Source organism: Bos javanicus, chromosome 10, assembly GCF_032452875.1.
Source record: "Bos javanicus breed banteng chromosome 10, ARS-OSU_banteng_1.0, whole genome shotgun sequence".
Classification (NCBI taxonomy): domain Eukaryota; kingdom Metazoa; phylum Chordata; class Mammalia; order Artiodactyla; family Bovidae; genus Bos; species Bos javanicus.
The window spans coordinates 91,499,828-91,522,614 of record NC_083877.1 but is presented as its reverse complement, the minus strand read 5'-3'; the positions used below and the strand labels follow the sequence as shown (position 1 = coordinate 91,522,614).

The following is a 22,787-nucleotide window of genomic DNA, read 5'->3' as shown; positions in this document are numbered from 1 at the left end:
CATTTAATGTGGTAAAATCACCAACTCAATGGACACAAACTTGAACGAGCTCCAGGAGTTGGTGATCGACAGGGAAGCCTGGTGTGCTGCAATCCATGGGGTCACAAAGAGTAAGACATGACTGAGCGACTGAACTGACCTGTGGTAAAATACTCACTAACTCCCTCAAGAGAAAAGACTATAAGTAGTGAAACCAATTTGAGAGAGTGCATTAAGTAAGTCAGGCGACGCTGGGGTATCATTAGTGAAAGTTCTTCCTGCCTTTCTGTAACTTTGTCTACTTGTAAACCCCTAGACCCTCAGCTTACATGTGTAGACTGACTTAAGCGTGTTGCTGTGTATGTGGCTGTGAATACGTGAGGAAGATGTCAGTTCCTGGTGCAAGAGTCCGAGCAATCCAGTAATCTCAAACACTTCTAAGAAGGAGAAGGGATCGTTTTTCTTTCCAATTCTGCACCTTTTCTTTTTGCTTATTCATCATGTTTTAAATAAACAGACTGAAGAAAGTTGTTATTAGAGCCCTCCTTAGGCTTCTTCAATTTCAGTTTTAAAGCAGGTTCAAAATATTCTGGCAAAAATTAAAGGCAACACTGAAAACGTTTGCATAAATTTTAAATTGTGCAAAATGCCATAGAACTAAACTGAGCTGAAAAAATGACTAATAAACGTCTGCTTTTATATCTTTGTCCTTTTATCCTAATTGGTGATTATTTTGGTTTTAAAAAATTAATTCTGAAGTGCATTCCTTTGCCAGAGTATCTACCTTACACTTACTATTCTAAGTTTAATTTGTTAGAAGTTCAGTGTTTACTTTTAAAAGTCTAAAGCCTTATTAACATGCTAATAAATAACATTTGACGTCTATTAATAATATTTCTATATTTTCCCATAAAATAAAATAAAAACATACTACTTACAAGGGATTCCATGAGCTTTACTACATTCCGGTTATATTTGAAACCTCTGGTTCTCATTACATTGTTAGAGAGAACTATTAAATTTGTCACAGACGGAACCAGGTTGAAGGAAAGAGACCATTTATGAGCTCAGTGATGAATCTAATCTCCTATAGCTCAGATCTAAAAGAACCGAGAGACCAGCACTATAGAGGTGCCATTTAACTGCACAACATCAGTGCTAATTAAGTGTAAATCTTTGCTTTCCTATATCCTTCTGCTGTTTCCCTCGTGGTTTTGACTGTGTGTTTTCAGGTGGCCTAATGTCAGACCCAGAAGTCAGAAAGAGTTGCAACCTACTTGAGAAAGTCATGGCAAAAATATAATCCTTTTTATTACACAGTGAAATAAATATTAAGAAGTAGTCAGTTAATGGTTTTTATTTGAACATTATATTTCATTGTGATACAGTGTTTTGTAACATTGTCGCATGACATCTGTCAAAAATGAGGTTTTCTGGCCTGTGTAATTTTGAGAAAAGACTCTAGAACAGCTTTCCAGGATATCCTACTGGAATGTAATCTGCATACACAAATAACCCTGATGGTAACCCTGCCACTTATTGACTATTTGCTCATAGAACTGCACTGTCAGCGAGTGGAATTGCCACTACTCCATTCTGCAGATCTGTTAAATAAACAAATATACATATACATACACACACAGACATCCATACCCATGTATACATGCACACACTTCAACTTGTCTCTCAGAGTTAGTATAGACTCCTTTGAGTCAGGTGGACCCGGATTACAGTCTAAGTGCCAACATTTAATTACAGTGTGAAATTTAAAGTACATATATGATTGAAGTCTGTTTCTCTGACTTAAATGAATGAAATTAATAATTTTCACCTACTGAGGGTTTTTGTGAGCATTAAATGAGAACATACATGAGAAACACCCAATACAATTTTTGCAAATAATAAGCTTTTAATAAGTAGTGTTGATTCTTATGATAGTGGCAATTTAAAGGAGTGTTTTCCTTAGCAACCGCGATGCACGTTCCAGTGTCTTTTTATTCATTAAATTAATGAAATTCTTTCCTATACCAGGAGCTGTGCCTTTGCTACTCCCTCTCACTGTACATAATGCTTTTCCCTTCACTCTTTCAATGATAGCTCTTTTTCATCCTTTAGAGTCTCTGCTCAAATATCACCTCTTCTTGGGAACTAAACCTAATTAACCTGTCTAAAGCAACCCTCTGCCCTTACCCCCATCACAGTTCCTGGATATCTGCTCCATTCATGTGCCTGTCTTCTCCTTTGATATGTAGGCTCTGTGAAGGCAGAGAGACCTTATCTTTCTTGTTGATAACTGTCTACTCAGTGTCAACCATAGTGTATCTGTCAATAAACAGGGATGAATGGGTATATTAATTAAATGAATAAATAGGTAGAAGGGAGGGAGGTAGCAAGAAAGGAAGCAATGAAGTAGGGAAAGACACCAGAAGGAAAGAACAAATGGTGGATTAAAGAGATAAAGGACAAAGGGAAGAAACTTATATGGCCTGAGAATGGTTTAAAAGTTGAATAAAATTTTTCTGGTTCTTACTTTATTTTCTTATCCCTGGTCTGTATGTCTCACCTTGTCTTCTCCTTCCAGAACCTTACAAGGTTTGCTCCAGGGTGACCTCTTGTGAGACTGGAAGTAATTCTCATAGGATACCAACACCTTAGAAAAGAAGGTGGCCAGACTTCCTGTAAAGGACCAGGTTCTAAATATTTTCATACTTTCACAGGCCATACCCTCTCATGCAGCAACTCAACTCTGATATCATAGAATGAAAATACCCATATAAAGTATGTAAAGAAATGAGTGGGCTATATTCTAACAACACTTTATTTATGGAAAGTGAAATTTAAATTTCTTATCATGTTGACATGTTATGAAGTATTGATTGTTTTCCAACCAAATAAAAATGTGAAAACCATTCTTAGCTGGTGGACCTATAAAGACAGGCAGCGGGTTGGAGTGACCTACTTCCTACCTTGCTGACCTCTGCCTTGGAGTAAACTAAACTTTAATAGTTTTCAGTCTCAAAATTGCCTGTCTTTTGAAAGATGAACTGGCGAGGGGGAATTAATGTTTGAATTCTTCCTCAAAGAATAAATTTCTGTTGGTAGAATTTTAAATAATTTTGCAAATTGAAGGAAAGGATAATTTGGGGTGTAGTCAGACCTTCCTGAACTGCAGAGTCACACTGCATTAGTGGCCCATTATCCACAGGTAAGGTTATTAGTGTTGAATAGCTTTCATTACCAGCTAAAACTGCCCACGTACATCTGCTAACAACTCACATCTTATTTGCTCTTTCATTCCGTAGACTTTGGGATCTGGGCTCAGTTACTTCCAGGGATGATTTTGAAAGCAAAACAACTGGGGATATTTTGAAATGAATCACTACTCTTTTATTTATAATCCTGGAGAGTAAAATATTTTAAAATTCAAATAATGTTTTCCCTAAAATTTGTGACTTTCATTTGGGTAGTTAGTTATTTCAGAGAACATTTTAAAATCCTATGTGATGTCATTTTCTCTAAATGCAGAAATTTTAAAAATCATTAGAAATTATTATGATCCTCTTAGTGTTATTTCTATAGCTATTACTATTTATAGTGCTTTAAGTTATTTTAAGATAATAGAGCTTGCCAACACTTTTTCTTTACTTACATTCTCTCTTAAACAGCCAAAGCTACTATTTAAAATGCCACCTTCGGAAGATGCTAGTCAGACTGCAATGAAAAATCAGAAAGAAGCTCAATTTGAAGAAAAAGCAGTTAAGTATTTCATAGGTAGACTATTTAGGGTATTTGGAACTGAAATGTCAAAATACATCTACTTTCTTTCAGGACATACAGGGTAAGTTAGCCTTCAGGTATGCTTCTCAGAAGTTCAACTGAAAACTAAGTTGTTGGAGTTTTTCCTCCAGTTTTCATAGATACTAAGAATAGTGCACCATTGATTATCAGAATACAGATAATCTAAGGCTTGTTTTAAATCCTCTACCCATCTTTCTCTTCCTCCCTGTACTTGTATATTAAAAAAAATGGAGATCAGTAATTGTTCTAAGCTTAGTCAAACTGAATTAGAAGCAAGAAAAGCCTGAGTTTTGTCAGCCAAATATATTATTGGAACACATGTATACCTGTGGCGGATTCATTTTGATATTTGGCAAAACTAATACAATTTGTAAAGTTTAAAAATAAAATAAAATTTAAAATAAATAAATAAATAAAACAACTGTTTTATATCTTAATTGTTAATTCTGAACAGTAGTCTCTGTCTTTGTATAGAATGGTGAGAGAGATCTGTACACAGTAGCCCACAGAAGGAATATGGGTGTGAGGAAGGGAGAGTCTCTAATACCATGTTTCTTATATTTTAATTCCTGGAAAGAATTGAGTAAATGATTCTACATATAAATTAGGATGTGGATTGTTGGAATTGCTCAAAGGTAAGCAATTTAATTCCCAAGGTGGACTGTTAGCTTTGTGTCATTTCATGACTTAGCCATGTGACATGTGTGGTAGTTGACAATAAAGTGCTAAAAGTCAAATATTCAAGAGGAAGGAGCTTGGGACAAAGGGCTCTGTGTTTCTATGGGTGTCCTTGTGAAAATTCTTCACTTGGAAACCCAAGAGATGTGTACACTTGAGGAAAACAAGGGTGTTAACCTCAGGGAGTCTCATTAGATCAGCTATGTTTGGTGGCAGTCAGACACACACCCTGAAAAAAAAAGCATATTCTATTGTTTTCCATAAGTTATGCATAACAAAAACCTACTCATAAATTTCCCATAATCACCACTGCACTATGATTTGCATAAGAGTTCAGAGCATATTCAGCTGATATATGACTAGCCTCACAACTGGAGACCTGTACTTTATTTCTCAAAATGTAAATCTTTGAAAAAAAAAATATGATATGCTGGTTTCTGGGTTGTTAGCTTTTCCCCCTAGTACTCAACTCCTATTCCTGTATCACTTTTTGGGGACAGTCAATCTTTGGAATTATATTGCTTGTCATTTGCATTACCCCAAACACAATCATGGCCTTTATATTATCTGCAAATAACTTTTAGTTGTGCTCCAGTCTTAGATGTCATTCACTGAACTCTTGTTGCATGTTACCGGAAGTTTCCCTGTGGAACTGAGCAGTACCAGCAGAAAGAGAATTCTGTCTTTTGCTCTTCATCTGGGATGTAATCTTATCCTGTAGGTGCACAGCTGTGCAGCATGTTACATTGCGTGTTAAAGAAGAAACTTAACAGTGATTCTTCATTTTAAAGGGGAGGGTTGTGGGGGGAGAAATCTCATGCATTGCTTTGTGATCTGAAACATAAAGGGTCAATCTGAGATTGTCTTGGTAGTTTCATACTGTTGAACAGAAATGTTTACAGGAAACTTAAGCAAAGCCCGTCCCTAGCCTTTCTGGCTGCATTTTCCAGTGGTAAATTCTGTTGAAACCGACCAACAGAGCCCCATGTCCATATCTCTCTCTTCATCTTTCTCCTCCGCCCCCACAAACCCACATACACATCCCACGTCAATGGAAGTGCAACTTCAGCTTTTCCTGAATAGTGTTGAATGGAAGTGCAGGAGTCAGAAATGACCTCGTAACCAACAGTCTCACCAACCGAACCACCAGCCTGAGAATACAGCAGAAGAAAGCTCCAGAAGCCCAGCTGGCTGCCTCAGCTGTCTATTTGGCAATGATAGTGGGTGAGAGAACAGATCAGAAATGTGGAGTGCACACTCCGACTCTGTTCTTAAATTTTGTGATAGTTCCTGCTTCTGATTCTCTAGTCCGCAAGGATAGCAAGGATCATTACTAGGCTAGAAAATGATACATCCCTTTAAACTGGTATTTCTTGATAAATCAAATGTTGGCTTTTCTTACTGACAATGTTTGAGATAAAATCCTGATGCCTTGCTGTGGTTTGCTTTGCTGCCTTTCCATTATGCTATTTTGAACCCTGGAGTAGATTATTTGAAAAGGCACATAAGCAGCTGGTGAAATGAGTTAACAAAGATTGACTGTAGGTATATAATGCTGGCTAAATTGAACACTAGGTAATGGAAAACTGCTGCAAGTTACTCTAATGTCATTCATTCGGAAGTTTTTTTAGCCTACAGAGTAACTTCGTCTGACTTTTAATAGACAACATGCAGTTTTATGTATACATCATTGACTCATGTATACTCAAAGCCAAGCTATGCTACATCTTAAAGGTGTTTTTATTTTGTGTTGCAACATTGTGGTTGTTTACAATTTTTATCTATTTTAAATTTCTAGCATAATTCAAGAAACAGTGATCTTTTGTGGTAGTTAATAAAAGCCTGTTCTTTCATTCTAATATCTTGACGCATGGAAAAGAATACATTTGAAATTATTTCTATTTTAATTACCAAAAATTGATTGACAGTTTGTTGAATGTAATGAGTTGTCATGTGGAAATGCATAAAGGAAAAATGGGACACATTTGCCTTTCATTTGATGTCTTTCGTATAGGAAGCAGCAGGTAAGGTGTGGGTGTTCTTTACACCGAGTTAACATTGACAGGAAAAAGCTCTGCAGTTTTCTCTCTGGGTGAAGAGGCTGAGTGGACTTTTCTTCCAGAAGACAAGCATTGTGCTTTTAGAACAGTAATGAGAGGAAGTCCTCATTGTAGATTTTCTTTTTTTGAAAGTTATATGGCCATCATGGCCCGTCAGTCCCAGAAAAGTTTCCAGAATTAGTCTATACTTGTACTATTTCTTAGAGTTGGAAAAAGTAGAGACTCTTGTTAAATTTTTATGCCATTATTGTGCATTTTTTGTTTGATAACAAATATATTTCAAAAATGCTTGAAAAAGACTGTGTTATCATGAAAGAGTCAGTAGATCTGTACAACTACTCTTACCAGAAGCAGAAGAACTCTTGAGTATTTAGACCTAAGAACCTCTATTTAATTTCTTAGGTGGGATGGATGAGCCAATGTGGTTCGTTGATTGGCTCAGCTGAGTCAAATAAGCTGTTAATGATCAGGGATGCAGATACCAACTATCCATTTAGCACTCATGTCCTAACTTAGCTCACAAATATGTTCCCATCTCCAGTGATGTAATGAATTTGCTTTGGTTTATTCATGAATTCTAATGTACACCCCATTGTGACCAACTAGCAAAGGAATATGTACAGCTCACGACAGGTTGATAGCCTCGGGCTAAAAAGTTAAAAAAATCTTTTTTTATAGTACAGGTGCTATTGGCCTCCCCAAAATACAGCTCACCTTACTTGATCTTGTCAAGCCCAAAATAAATTAAAAGGTGATTTCTAGCATTATTGTTTTCAGTTAGAAATGGTATGCAGTATTAACACTAGAGGATAATAACAGCATGTTTCATTGTCTCAAGGACTATGCAGTGACTGTATGTATAATCCTTAAAAGTAAATATTAAAATAATTGTTGCCCTTTTAGGTTTTTCTTAGACTAAGAGAGTCAATTCCTAGGCAGGTTGATAAGAAGTATGGGGTCCCTGAGGAGGAGAAAGGGATCTGGGGCTCTCAAAGCGGGGATTGGGGTCTGGAATTGTAAAGGAGGGGGAAGGACAAACATTTTTTTTTCTCTACATTCCTTAGTCTTAGTCACATAATTTTTTTTTTCTTTAAGCCCAGAACTGATGATTACACAACAAACAACTCAGTTTAAACTCTGTACTAAGGATTATATAACAACAATATATCCTGCTTGAGGACAGTTTCTCCTTCCTGAAAACCTTCTGGCTAATCCTGTTACCTTAAAATGTAAATTATGGGAATGGGTCTAGTAAGATCTGTACAACCTTGAGAGATTGCTTTGATTTATTGTAATAACTAATTTAAAAAGTATATAGCTCCCTTGCTAAGACTAGCGAGGGGTCATGCTCCATCCCCCTTCTGATGTCTGTGTCAGAAGCTTTCCATGTCTCTTTTTCACTTTAATAAAACTCTGCAACGCAAAAGCTTTTGAGTGATCAAGCCTGGTCCCTGGTCCCAAAGCTAAATCTTCTTCTTCGGAGATCACGAATCTGACATCGTTCACCATAAGCTATCAAGACGTTTCCCTCGTTGTTGTTGTTCAGTGGCTAAGTCATGTCTGACTCTAACCCCATGGACTGCAGCACGCCAGGTTACTCTGTCCCTTACTGTGTCCCAGAGTTTGCTCAAATTCATGCCATTGACTCGGTAGTGCCATCTAACAATCATCCTCTGTTACCCTCTTCTCATTTTGCCTTCTGTCTTTGCCAGCATCAGGGTCTTATCCAGTGAGTTGACTTTTCCCATCAGGTGGCCAAAGTATTGGGCCTTCAGCCTTAGCATCAGTCCTTCCAATGATATTCAGGGCGACTTCCTTTAGGATTGACTGATTTGAGAGTCCCCAAGAGTCTTCTCCAGCCCCACAATTGGAAAGCATCAAACTTCAGTGTTCAGCTTTAAATATGGTCCAACTGTCACATCTGTACATGACTACTGGAGAACCATAGCTTTGACTATACAGACCTTAATATGCTGTCTAGGTTTGTCATAGCTTTCCTTCCAAGGGTCAAGCGTTTTAATTTCTTGGCTACAGTCACCGTCTGCCATGATTTTGGAGCCCAAGAATGTAAAACTGTCACTGTTTCCATTTTTTCCCCATCTATTTGCCATGAAGTGATTGGACTCTTCATGAGGGGAGAGTGAAAAAGCTGGTTTAAAACTCAACATGCCTCTTCCGTTTCTGTCATTGGAGTGGTATCATCTGCATATCTAACGTTAATGATATTTCTCCTGGCAATCTTGATTCCAGCTTGTGATTCATCTAGCCTGGCATTTTGCATAATATGCTCTGCATACAAGTTAAATAGAGTAACAAAATACAGCTTTGTCATACTCCTTTTCCTATTTTGAACCAGTTAGTTGTTCCGTGTAAGGCTCTAATTCTTGCATCTTGACCTGCTTACAGGTTTCTGAGGAGATAGGTAATGTGGTCTGGTATTCCCATCTCTTTTAGAATTTTTCACAATTTGTTGTGATCCACACACTCAAAGGCTTCTGTATAGTCAATGAAGCAGAAGTAGATGTTTTTCTTTAATTCCCTTGCTTTCCTCTATGATCCAAAGAATGTTGGCAATTTGATCTCTGGGTCCTCTGCCTTTTCTAAACCTAATTGTCCATCTAGAAGTTCTCAGTTCACATTCTGCTGAAGCCTAGCTTGATGGATATTAAGCATAACCATACTAGCATATGAAATGAGCACAGTTATGCAATAGTCTGAACATTCTTTGACATTGTCCCTCTTTGGGATTGGAATGAAAACTGACCTTTTCCAGTCCTGTGGCCACTGTTGAGTTTTCCATGTGCTGGCATATTGAGTGCACTTTCACAGGATCATCATTTAGGATTTGAAGGAGCTGAACTAGAATTGCATCACCTTGTTTGTAGTGTCGGTTCCACTCGACTTCACATTCCAGGATGTCTGGTTCTAGGTGAGTGACCACACCATCATGGTTATCCTGGTCATGAGACCTTTTTTGTACAGTTCTGTGTATTCTTGCTACCTCTTATAATCTCTTCTGCTTCTGTTAGATCCATACCGTTTCTGTCCTTTATTGTGCCCATCTTTGCATGAAATGTCCCCTTCGTATCTCCAGTTTTCTTGAAGAGATATCTAGTTTTCCGCATTCTATTGTTTTCCTCTCTTTGCATTGGTCACTTCGGAAGGCCTTGTCTCTCCTTGCTGTCCTCTGGAACTCTGCATTCAGCTGAGTACATCCTTCCCTTTCTCCCTTACTTTTTGCTTCTCTTCTTTCCTCAGCTGTTTGTAAAGCTTCCTCAAACAATCACTTTGGCTTCTTGCGTCTTTTTCTTTGAGATGGTTTTGATCACTGCCTCCTGTGCAGTGTCACGAACCTGTGTCCATAGTTCTTCAGGCACTCTTGTCTACCAGATCTAATCCCTTGAATCTATTCATTACCTTCACTGTATCATCATAAAGGATTTGACTTAGGACATACCTGAGTAGCCTAGTGGTTTTCCCTGCTTTCTTCAATTTAAGCCTGAATTTTTCAGTAAGGAGCTGATGATCTGAGCCACAGTCAGCTGCCAGTCTTGTTTTTGTGAACTGTATAGAGATTCTTCATCTTCGGCTGCAAAGAATATAATCAATATGATTTTGGTATTGACCATCTGGTGATGTCCATGTGTAGAGTCATCTCTCGTGTTGTTGGAAGAGGTTGTTTGCTGCGACCAGTGTGTTCTCTTGACAGAACTCTGTTAGCATTTGCCCTGTGTCATTCTGTACTCCAAGGCCAAACTTGCCTATTACTCCAGGTATCTCTTGACTTCCTACTTTTGCATTCCAGTCCTCTTTGATGAAAAGGACATCTTTTGTTGGTGTTAATTCTAGAAGGCCTATTAGGTCTTCATAGAACCAGTCAACTTCAGCTTCTTTGGCATCAGTGGTTAAGGTGTAGACTTGGATTACTGTGATATTGAATGGTTTGCCTTGGAAACAGACAGAGATCATTCTGTCATTTTTGAGATTGTACCTGAGCATTGCATTTCGAACTCTTATTAACCATTAGGGCTATTCCATTTCTTCTAAGGGATTCTTGCCCACAGTAGTAGATATAATGGTCATCTAATTAAATTTGCCCATTCCAGTCCATTGTAATTCACTGATTCCTAAAATGTTGATGTTCACTCTTGCCATCTCCTGTTTGGCCACTTCTAATTTACCTTGATTCATGTTTGATGACTGCAGCCATGAAATTAAAAGATGCTTACTCCTTGGAAGGAAAGTTATGACCAACATAGATAGCATATTGAAAAGCAGAGACATTACTTTGCCAACAAAGGTCCGTCTAGTCAAGACTATGGTTTTTCCAGTGGTCATGTATGGATGTGAGAGCTGGACTGTGAAGAAAGCTGAGCACCAAAGAATTGATGCTTTTGAACTGTGGTGTTGGAGAAGATTCGAGAGTCCCTTGGACTGCAAGGAGATCCAACCAATCCATTCTAAAGGAGATCAGCTCTGGGTGTTCTTTGGAAGGAATGATACTAAAGCTGAAATTCCAGTACTTTGGCCACCTCATGTGAAGAGTTGACTCATTGGAAAAGACTCTGATGATGGGAGGGATTGGGGGCAGGAGGAAAAGGGGATGATAGAGGATGAGATGGCTGGATGGCATCACCGACTCGATGGACGTGAGTCTGAGTGAACTCCGGGAGTTGGTGATGGACAGGGAGGCCTGGCGTGTTGCGATTCATGGGGTCACGAAGAGTCAGGCACGACTGAACGACCGAACCGAACTGATGGACCTAATATTCCGGGTTCCTATGCAATATTGTTCTTTACAGCGTCAGACTTTACTTTCACCACCAGACACATCCACAGCTGGGAGTCATTTCTGCTTCAGCCCAGCCACTTCATTCTTTCTGGAGCTATTAGTAATTGCCCTCCACTTTTCCACAGTAGCATATTGGCACCTTCCAACGTGGGAGCTCATCTTCTGGTATCATATCTTTTTGCCTTTTCATACTATTCATGTTCATGTGGTTCTTGCAGCAAGAATATTGGAATAGTTTGCCTTTCCCTCCTCCAGTGGACCATGTTTTGTCAGAATTTTCCATTGTGACCCATCTGTCTTGGGTGGCCCGCATGGCATGGCTCATAGCTTCATTGAGTTATGCAAGCCCCTTTTCCATGACAAGATTGTGATTTTCTTAGACTTTCCCCTTCTAAAATAGCACTAAAAAATAGTGGGAAAGGGAATCTTCAATCACCAAAAAACCTGATAACAATAAAACCTATTTTTCCCCTTAGAACTTTTCCTTCAAAATATTTGAAGGAAATTTCTCCTCTGATTTTTAACCTTCCACTCCCAATGGTTTCTTTACTTGTTGTCAAGAAATACTTCGTACAGGAGAAATAGATTTGTTCGAATACAATAATTTATTTGGTCTAATAAATTAATTCTTACATCCTATTTCAAGTATCTTTATTTTAAGTAAAAATACTTGGACAGCTATGGGTAGGTTCTGAGAGTCTGCAGTTCCCCTAAAAGTATATGCAAAATTATGTGTGTTGTGTATAGCATTCATTTTCCTGGGGAAAAAAAGTTCTCAAAGTCCAAGACTACAAAAGTAAGAACCGCTGATTTATTAAGACCACCTGAAATTGCATTATAGTGAGAGTGTCTTTATTACTTCTGGAGGCTTTCTTCTCTCTCTACTCGTCTCACCTACCAACTCCCCTTTCAGTATCTTTTTTTTTTTTTAATTTAAATTTATTTAATTGAAGGCTAATTACTTTACAATATTGTATTGGTTTTGCCATACATCAACATGAATCTGCCACGGGTGTACACGTGTTCCCAAACCTGAACCCCCCTCCCACGTCCCTCCCCGTACCATCCCTTTCAGTATCTGAAGCAATTCTTTTCAGGATCTAAGCTTGAGAGTGTGTGGGTGGTGGGAGAGAAGGCAGAGTATTGAACCTGTGGACTGAGCTTTAAGATAAGATTTGTTGAAATGAAAACTGGAGATTAAACAGCAACAATAGAACACTACAAGTCCAGTTCTAGTGAGAGTGAGAGAGGATAGGGAGAATATAAATCAATTTTGGTATAATTGCATATTCGTTCCAGGACATATACTAGTATTTCTTCATACTCTGGCTTAAATTACCTCTATTCTAATGATAAGAACATGAGAAATATGCAGATATTTTGTTTCAGAACAGGGATTTGCAATAGGCTAATTCTTTTATATGTAGAATTATAGTAACTAATATTGGCTGTCAAAAAAGAAGTCAACTTCAGCCATTTAAATTTCAAAATATATTTCTTAAATTTTAAAAGCAAGGTAGTAAGTTCATAAAGATTAGGAGTAGTTTCTTTTTTTTATATATAGCCTATAATTAAAGCCCAGAACTGCAATTTAGAGGAAGCTCACTAATTGCCAACAATGACCGATATCCTATTAGCTGTTGTTGATTGGCAGATTAAATTATTTAAATTCAGGTTAATGAACTGCATTTCCTGTTTCTCTAATTTTCTCATTTTTTTCAATATATATTCTTTCTTTGAAAGCTATTTCAGTACCATTTTGGAATGGAGTAGGTTATAGACAAACAGATGTAACTAAATTGCATTAAAATAGATTATCTATTGATCTTTATATTTTAATGAATTTGAGATTTTTTTTGTCTCCCCACCATTTGTGTTTTAGCCTTACAGACTAGGCATATGTCAGCTTAGACTGCTGTACGAAATGACTGTAGCCTGGGTGTCTGAAGCAGCAAGCATTTATTTCTCACAGTTGCAGAGGCTGGCAGTTCTAAGATCAGGGCACTGGCAGTTTCGGTTCTTGGTGAAGGACCTTTTCCTGGCTTGTAGATGGCCATGTTCCCATTATGCCTTAGTGTGGCAGAGAGCAGAAAGGGAAGCCCGCATTCTTGTGTCTCTTCTTAGAAGGGCACTAATGTCCTGAGGGCTGTCTCCTCCTGACCTGGTTACCTCCCAAAGGCCATGTATCCAGAGGCCATCACTTTAGGGACTGGGGTTTTCAGCATGTGAACTTTGAAGACACAAACACGTAGTCCGTGACAGTACACATTCCTTTTAAAATCCTGTAACAAATATTTAAATAAAATGAAGGTACTAATATATAAATCATATGAGTTTTATCTTTCCTGAACACTGAGCTATGAATTAAAACAGAATTTAGTTCAGTTGTACCATTTTGGCATCATATGAAATCACTGATTGCAAACCAGCTGTATGTGTGCTTTTAAAATATGCTAATTCTAAGTAACATGAGCCCCATAAATACATGGTATGGGGACAACTTAAGGCCCAAATAGTGGCTGTAAATATTTTCAGCCTTCCAAGATGGTTCATATAAATGCAGCACTACCCAAAGACTGTCTAATGAGGTTCTGTTCAATCTGCAAAGGATGATAAAGCTTTGCTGAATGGTTTTGTCCCAGATGTACTGTGAATAAGATGCCTGGTAACAACAGATCAAAGCCCCCTAGAGGCACTATATGCATTTATTACGAGCTACTCAAATGTGACAGTACCCAAGTCACCAATAAAATAACCATTATTTTATGAAAATTATGGGGGCGACGGTGAGGTTCTCTCAACTATGCCAACAAAATGCAATTAAACAGATTATACTGCTAAAAACAGTCTGCTTTGGGCTGCTTTTGCATAGTATTAATATATTCATTTAATTTGTGCCCACACAGCCAGATGTTTAAAGGGGCAGAAATGTCCAAGCTAGTTTCCCAGTCTGAATGTTGAAGGCTGGGTTACAGAAATCCTCAAAGGCAAGGCCTCTGTGTTAGGTGAGGCTGGGAGAATCTGGGGGAGGGGAGGGCGAGGTTAAGCTTCTAAGGGTCGTGGGTCCCTGTCAGTGTCTGCAGGGTCTCAGAGATCTGAGCTCAGTGGCTGTCTGCACCATTTTCCCTCCTTACCCTCTAGCACAAATGATTAATTTAATTAAACAAGAGAGAGATCCAGATTTTATATTATCTTCTTCAATTGCTTAAAATGAAAGAAGAGAAAAACAGCCTTCATCCTCATAAAAATGATGGCTTTACAATTCTTTGAATTTTCAGACTCTCCTTTCAAATTCAACTTTAAAAAAAAAAAAAACTTTTTGTGTATAGCTGTTTAGCTCTGGGAACAGTTGAGAGCACAGCTGTTGGACTGAGAATGAAACCATTCTTAATCATTTAGCTTTTAAAGCAATATTATCAATGACCCTTTTTAAAAACCAGTATGTCTATGAATCCTTCTAAGATACTATAAGTAACGAAGACCCACCTGGGTTCAGGACTGCCTGCATTTAACCTATCATTCTTATTTTTCCTGCCTTGTTTCAGTTAACCGTGTACTTATTAATTGTAGTTGGTGATGTCACTCTCATGTCTGAACTTGATTTCCTGTGACAGCGCACTTTGTGCTGTATACCTAACCGAGAGCAAGTGTATGTGCTAAATTTTTTTGTTATATCACTGCTGTTGTCTGGTTGTGGCTCATATGTTCAGATCTATCAAATAGCTATATTTTATTAAATAGACATAATTTTACCAATGCAGAAGTCTTAAACTCTATTTCACTTCGTAACTAAGCCTGAATTTATGGTGTTTACGGTTAAATTAAACCTTGTAGTCCTAACGCTAGTCAAGATGAGAAAAGTAATTGTTTCATGACTATTTTTCTCTTAAAGAGATTATCCTGAGTAGGAGTTTTCATCTTTTACATGTTAAAAATGTTAATAGAAGATAAATGGAAAAATCTAAAAACTAAACTTGAAATGATATTTTAATGGCTTTGTTTTTATAATTATATATTATGCTTTATTTGCAGGACCGTGTAAATGCCTTAGAAACGGTAAGTTGGGTCATTTTCTTTCTCCTTCTATCAGAATTACTGCTGGATCCTATGGTGGATTTCAGAGTACTCCCCAAAGGAAGCAGTTCCAGAAAGCATTTCTAAAACTTCATCTAAGATTCAAAGGGAGCAATAAGCTAAACTATACCTGAAAGGTATGTAGATACAGACTTTTAAAATGAAAAAAGCATTAAGAAAAAGAAAAATATGTCTAAGTGGTCACTGCGTCTTAAGACAAATGGTGCCAATATATACTAATTTATGGAAAACACAATTAGCTTAAATGTAATTATGTTTATTTGTTTCTATATTTCCCAATCACTAAAAGGACTAGTTGATAAGATACTGAAATTAGGATGCCATTTTATCCTTTGAACTTTTGAAGTGTGGACAATCAATATTTTTGTCCATATTCAAATAATGATAAAAGCTGGTTAGCCTTTTTTTTTTTTAATTTTACTTGCAGGAATCTGGTGTTAGTAAATCGTTTTTTTAAGGGCACATATGTAAAGGTTATATGCTTGCAACATTTATTGGAAAATGATTTACGTATTTTTAAAAAGAAAAAAGAGAAGAAAACTTATTGTTTAGCAATAAAGTAATGGTTAGATAAAGTGTGAAATTCTGCCCACCATGACACAATGATTATGGAAAAGGCTTATTATAGAATGTTGCTGCTGCTGCTACTAAGTCGCTTCAGTCATGTCCAACTCTGTGTGACCCCATGGACAGCAGCCCACCAGGCTCTGCCATCCCTGGGATTCTCCAGGCAAGAACAGTGGAGTGGGTTGCCATTTCCTTCTCCAATGCAGGAAAGTGAAAAGTGAAAGGGAAGTCGCTCAGTTGTGTCCGACTCTTCACGACCCCATGAACTGCAGCCTACCAGGCTCCTCTGTCCATGGGATTTTCCAGGCAAGAGTACTGGAGTGGGGTACCATTGCCTTCTCCCTATAGAATGTTAAATGGAAGCAAATATAAGATATAAAATGACATGTGTACTTTCATGATAACATATGGTGATTCGGTGTCTGAAAAAACAGAAGCAAGCGAATCTCATCATGGTGACTTGTTGGAGAGGAACTAGGGCTGTGATACCACTCGATGCTGCAACTTTTTTAAAAAAACATGGTTTTATAAATAAACATTTGCATGATAAAGCCACACGAATTGAAAGAATGGTAAATTATGGTACCATCTACGATGAAATATTGTTCAGCCATAAAGTATCATATGTTCAAAAGTAAATATATACAGAGGGAGATATTTAAAGCTATACAGAGAATGTGATGTAAATACTTGGAAATGTATATTTTGTGTTAAAAACTTTGAAAACACAAAATATTGAATGACTTGGAACTAGTCATTTTTTAAATGTTTTTGATGAGAAGGCAAAACATAAGCTTTTAAAAAATAAGGTTAACAAAGAATGCTGCTGCTGCTAAGTCACATCAGTCGTGTCCGACTCTGTGCGACCCCATAGACGGCAGCCCACCAGGCTCCTCCATCCCTGGGATTCTCCAGGCAAGAACACTGAAGTGGGTTGCCATTTTCTTCTCCAATGCATGAAAGTGAAAACTGAAAGTGAAGTCGCTCAGACCTGTCCGACTCTTAGCGACCCCATGGACTGCAGCCCACCAGGCTCCTCCGTCCATGGGATTTTCCTGGCAAGAGTACTGGAGTGGGTCGCCAGTGCCTTCTCCTAATAAAGAATAAAATATTTAATTTGTATGAGGAAAGGAAAGATGCTAATAGAGCACATTTTAGTCCTATGTAAGCAAGTGATTTTGATAGACAGTGTCTAGACTGTAGTGAGTAAATAATCTATTCCTTACTTTTAACTGGGCCATTTGGAAAGTACACTTGATTTTTCTCAGTTTTAGTATGATTGCACTGTAAGTGAATAAAATGTTTAGTGTTCCTCTACATATATTTTGCTTACCCTTCGAAAGTATCTTGCCAATAGGATTTGGCTTATAAATCAAATGTTCTTTATAAAAGTATGAACAAAAGCAAAAAGTTTGAGGACCTGGGTGTAGCATAGGAAATGCCACTTACATGTTTAGTGAACCACTTGTTTCTTGATTCCTTCATCTGTAAAAATGAATATAATTAAACTTGTTTTATCAGATTGTTGGGAGAATTTAGAGAAAAATATATGTGAAAATATTTAGGACCAAACAACTGTTAGGTTATCATTATATGATTGCTTTTTGTTTCTTTTTGAATCATTTTAATTATACCAATATGTCAACATACAACATAAAGCCTGTAAAATTTATTAGTATTTGCTGGTCTTTTTTATTTCCATAATCTCTTTACTAACAGAGTGCTATGGTATAAAATCTTAAATGCTTTATTCTAAGGGTTCCTCTAGGAATAAAGGTAAGAATAAAAAGTCATCATGAGAAAAATAAAACTGGTTAAATGAACTAGGGTTTTTTTTTTTATTTAAACAGTGGCAGTTTTCTCAAGATGGTTTTAATTTGAAATAATTATCATAAGTAAAATGATAAAAATGAAAATGCTCAGTAATAATGTTAATGCTCAAATGTTATGAAATCCTTTGACTTCATATAGCATAAGGAGCAGATTTAATATACTTGGTAGACTATTCAACTGGTAAAATATTTTATAGTTCATAAAATCAAATATGCTGGCAGCAGTCTCAAGGCCATTTATTATTCTCTCACAACTCAGCAGTTAAACCTAGAAAAATGCTGGTGGTCTCTCATTTGGTTTAGTTGGTATTAGGGTATGTAAGACATTGAATGTACAATGTGTATTCTGGTGATACAGATCTGCAAAATTTGAAATTTCATTATCCCATTATTGTACTTATATTAAATTAATTTTAAAGGTTCAGTATATATAATTCCTGAAAATAAGAGCAACTTAATTTGGCTTGTCACCAATTATCTATATGCTTAGGTCACAGTTGTTTCTATTTCCCTCCTCTTTTCTTATCCCTCCCTCTTCCTTCTTCACTAGCAAGTAAGTGTCTTGGATTACAAATTACATTTTATTTACAATTGAATCGCCAAGGCCTGCAAAAACTTTCTAACATACAGTTGAAAATCAATAAGCATTTGCAGAATCAGAGAATGAATGCTGAACTGAGTGTGTATAACCCTCACATGGACTGTTCTTAAGAATATAGGTATAGACAGTCCTGATAATTGAGGGGGAAAAGTACCTAGAAGCATATCAATTTATTATTTTTTCTCTAGACTTTCTGATTAGTACCACACTTTATTTGGTGTTTCACGAAGCTCCAATGATCTTCATTAAAGTTTAGCATGAGTTTTTTTAGGAAGGAACCACCTTCAGCCAAAGCATAGTTGGTTGGTTACCTAAATAAAGTTAAGTGATTAACCTGAAAGAAATCGTGGTTGAGAGCCTTGAGCCATGGATGGGACTCACTAGTGGATATTTCTTGGGCACTACGGGTATTACGTAGAAAGTGATGAGGAGAAAAGGAAAATGAATTGTGATCAGTTCTCTCAAGGAACTTGCACTCTAATTAAGGACAGAAGTTACTTACATATAAATTAATGATGTAAGATAAATATGCAGTGTCTACAACATGTCAATGAAACAGTGCATTTTGTAGAAGGCATTACAAAGAAACTATAATTGTAAAATAAATTGACATCATTGCAGTCTAGGTTCTTCATGGAAAAGCATAGCTTTTGTAGATTGAGGTCATGGTGGAGATTAGATTCATCCCTAAAATGGGAAGAATCAGTGGTGTCAGGAAGAAGGCCAGAGAAGACATTGTATATTGGGGATGAAATCAAAGTTTAAAGGCAATAATGAAAACAAGAGTTTGTTAGAGAGATATTTAAAAAAAATTTAAAGGCAAAATCATGAAATCATGACTCTCATAGAAATATAAAATGAACTCATGACAAATGAGTTTAAAAAATGAGAGAATGAGCTAGATGTTACTCACGTAAAGGAACATTCAAAGAGCACTAGAGTACTGCAGTGAATTTAAAATAGAAGCAAAACTGGCTTCTTCCATGGTGGAGGAAGGAAATCAATTGAACCCCCCTGCAGATAAAATTTATTTCATGTCTGTGTACAAGAATCATTTGCATAGCAAATTATAAATATATCAAACAATGACTTATATAGAGATCCCATTGAATCAAAAACCCAGAAGGATTGGCTAGGCAAAAACTAGTTTTTCATTGAAGATAAGCAGTAACTTTTTGTTCCATTTCAAAGGCTTTCACAGTTGTTTTTTTTTTTTTTCTTATAGACTCATTAGCTATAAAACTTTAAGACAATGATAGACATTTTAGAGTTTTGAAATACAAACCAAGGAGTTTAGATTTGATATCAGGCATACAGGATATTTCAAATCCTCAAAGATGATGCAGTTAAAATGCTGCACTCAATGTGCCAGCAAATTTGAAACACTCAGCAGTGGCCACAGGACTAGAAAAGGTCAGTTTTCATTCTAATCCCAAAGAAAGGCAATCCCAAAGAATGTTCAAACTACTGCACAATTGCACTCATCTCACACACTAGCAAAGTAATGCTCAAAATTCTTGAAGCCAGGCTTCAACAGTACCTGAACCATAAACTTCCAGATGTTCAAGCTGGATTTAGAAAAGGTAGAGGAACCAGAGATCAAATTGCCAACATCCACTGGATCAGCGAAAAAGCAAGAGAGTTCCAGAAAAATATCTACTTCTGGTTTATTGACTATGCCAAAACCTTTGACTGTGTGGAACACAACAAACTGTGGAAAATTCTTAAAGAGATGGAAATATCAGACCACCTGACCTGCCTCCTGAGAAATCTGTATGGAGGTCAAGAAGCAACAGTTAGAACTGGACATGGAATAACAGACTGGTTCCAAGTCAGGAAATGAGTACATCAAGGCTGTATATTGTCACCCTGCTTATTTAACTTATATGCAGAGTACATCATGAGAAATGCCAGGCTGAATGAAGCATGAGCTGGAATCAAGATTGCCAGGAGAAAAATTAGTAACCTCAGATATGCAGATGACACCACCCTTATGGCAGAGAGCGAAAAAACTAAAGAGCCTCTTGATGAAAGTGAAAGAGAAGAGTGAAAAAAACTGGCTTAAAACTCAACATTTAATAAATGAAGATCATGGCATCTGGTCCCATCGAAACAGATGGGGAAACAGTGAGAGACTTTATTTGGGGAGGCTCCAAAATCACTGCAGTTGGTGACTGCAGCCATGAAATTAAAAGACGCTTGCTCCTAGGAAGAAAAGTTATGACCAACCTAGACAGCATATTAAAAAACAGAGACATTACTTTGCCAACAAAGGTCTGTCTAGTCAAAGCTATGGTTTTTCCACTAGTCATGTATGGATGTGAGAGTTGGACTATCAAGAAAGCTGAGTACCGAAGAATTGATGCTTTTGAACTGTATTCAAGAAGTTGGAGAAGTTCAATGTGTTGGAGAAGACTCTTGAGAGTCCCTTGGACAGCAAGGAGATCCAACCAGTCCATCCTAAAGGAAATCAGCCCTGAATATTCATTGTAAGGACTGATGCTGAAGCTGAAACTCCAATACTTTGGCCACCTGATATGAAGAACTGACTCATTTGAAAAGACCCTGTTGCTGGAAAAGACTGAGGGTGGGAGGAGAAGGGGCCTACAGAGGATGAGATGGTTGGATGGCGTCAACAACTTGATGGACATGAGTTTGAGTAAACTCTGGGAGTTGGTGATAGATAGGGAAGCCTGGTGTGCTGCAGTCCATGGAGTCGCAAAGAGTCAGACACAGCTAAGTGACTGAACTGATCAGGCATACAAGCGGGTTTCTACCTGAGTGCCAGTTCCTACTGATGGGCATAGTACTGACTATTGACACTTTCTGTTGGGAAGGATTCTGGGCTACTCCTTTGGAAAGAATTACTGTGATTGCTGTTCATTCTCTGTCATTGGCATTACAAGGTCTGGAGGTGAGAGTAGGTAACACAGCTATTAAACCTATAGGGAGTGTTAATGGCTTTTAATCGGGGATTGTGCATGGTGAACGTGTGCCCAGCTGGAGTGCCGTAGTGACAGGCTGCAAGTAGGGAAAGGGAAGTGTGTGTGGAGATCGTAGAGCTTTAGGGATGTGCTTGGAAAATCAGGAATTGGGACAGTGTGGTGCCAGAAAGGCAGAGTTAAAGTGAGTACCCTTATTTCTAGAAAGGAACTAGCACACTTAGTAAGTGGGAGGTTGAGGGCAAAGAAGAGGTACAGGCAGTACAGTTAAGACTCACTTTTGGGAAATGAAAGGGAAGGGGGAAGCAAACTTGGATATATAAAGTCTGTTTTTCATATCACCCCTCAAATCTGTCTTTATTTTCATTTCCATAAATGCCATGATAATTTAGATTCTCATACTTTTGTATTAGTTAGTTATCATGACGTCAGTTAAGAGAAATCCAAAAATAATTATGGGTAAAAGTAAGAGAGAAATTAGTTTCGCTCTTGTGTAACAGTCCAAATATACCACGTCCATGGCAGGTAGGATGTCAGAAACTCCGGCTTCTTTTGCTGTTTTGCTCTGCCATCTTCAGTATATTCCATTACCCTCCTGATCTAAGATGCCTGGTTCAGCTCCAGTCCTTAGATTTGTGTTGTAACTAGACAAAAGAAAGGGAAAGCATGTGTGTAGCTTGCCTTTAGTGAAAACTAGAATTTGCACATATCATTTCTGTGCAGCAGAATTAGTGACATAATTATAACTAGTTTTAAGATTCATAAAGAACCAAATAAGCCATCAACTTTTGGAAATTTCAAAGTAAAATTCCAAACAACTCAAAGGTCAAAAAATAAATTATAGTAGAAAAGAAACATGCTCAACTCAGTAGGAATGTGTATAACCTTTGAGTTAAAACCAGACAGAATGCGTAAATATGGAAATTAAGAAACTATTCACAAATTAGCATGGATACAAAAATGTTATATACAAAATATTAGCAGAATAAATCCTAGAATGTATGAAAAGGATAATTAATCATAAAACACTGACAAATTACCAATTTATCAATTGAGTTTATTCCAGGACTTGAGTTGGCTTAATATTGGAAAAACCATAGCCTTGACTAGACGAACCTTTGTTGGCAAAGTAATGTCTCTGCTTTTGAATATGCTATCTAGGTTGGTCATAACTTTCCTTCCAAGGAGTAAGCGTCTTTTAATTTCATGGCTGCAGTCACCATCTGCAGTGATTTTGGAGCCCAGAAAAATAAAGTCTGACACTTTTTCCACTGTTTCCCCATCTATTTCCCATGAAGTGGTGGGACCGGATGCCACGATCTTCGTTTTCTGAATGTTGAGCTTTAAGCCAACTTTTTCACTCTCCCCTTTCACTTTCACAGTTTAGTCCAATTGCTCAGTCATGTCTGACTCTTTGCGACCCCATGGACTGCAGCACACCAG

The 22,787-nt window shown here is 37.4% G+C and overlaps 1 protein-coding gene across 11 annotated transcripts in view; it reads left to right on the top strand.

Moving 5' to 3' along the window:
* CEP128 (centrosomal protein 128) overlaps positions 1-22,787 on the top strand; it is a 475,959-nt gene that overhangs the window by 389,616 nt on the left and 63,556 nt on the right. For 9 of the 11 annotated variants that reach the window (XM_061429611.1, XM_061429609.1, XM_061429607.1 and 6 more), the window contains 2 exons: positions 3,645-3,734; positions 15,340-15,363. In XM_061429611.1, coding sequence (XP_061285595.1) covers positions 3,645-3,734; positions 15,340-15,363 — 114 coding nt within the window. The remainder of the gene's footprint in view (positions 1-3,644; positions 3,735-15,339; positions 15,364-22,787) is intronic. The other 2 variants (XM_061429610.1, XM_061429613.1) reach the window with 1 other exon arrangement.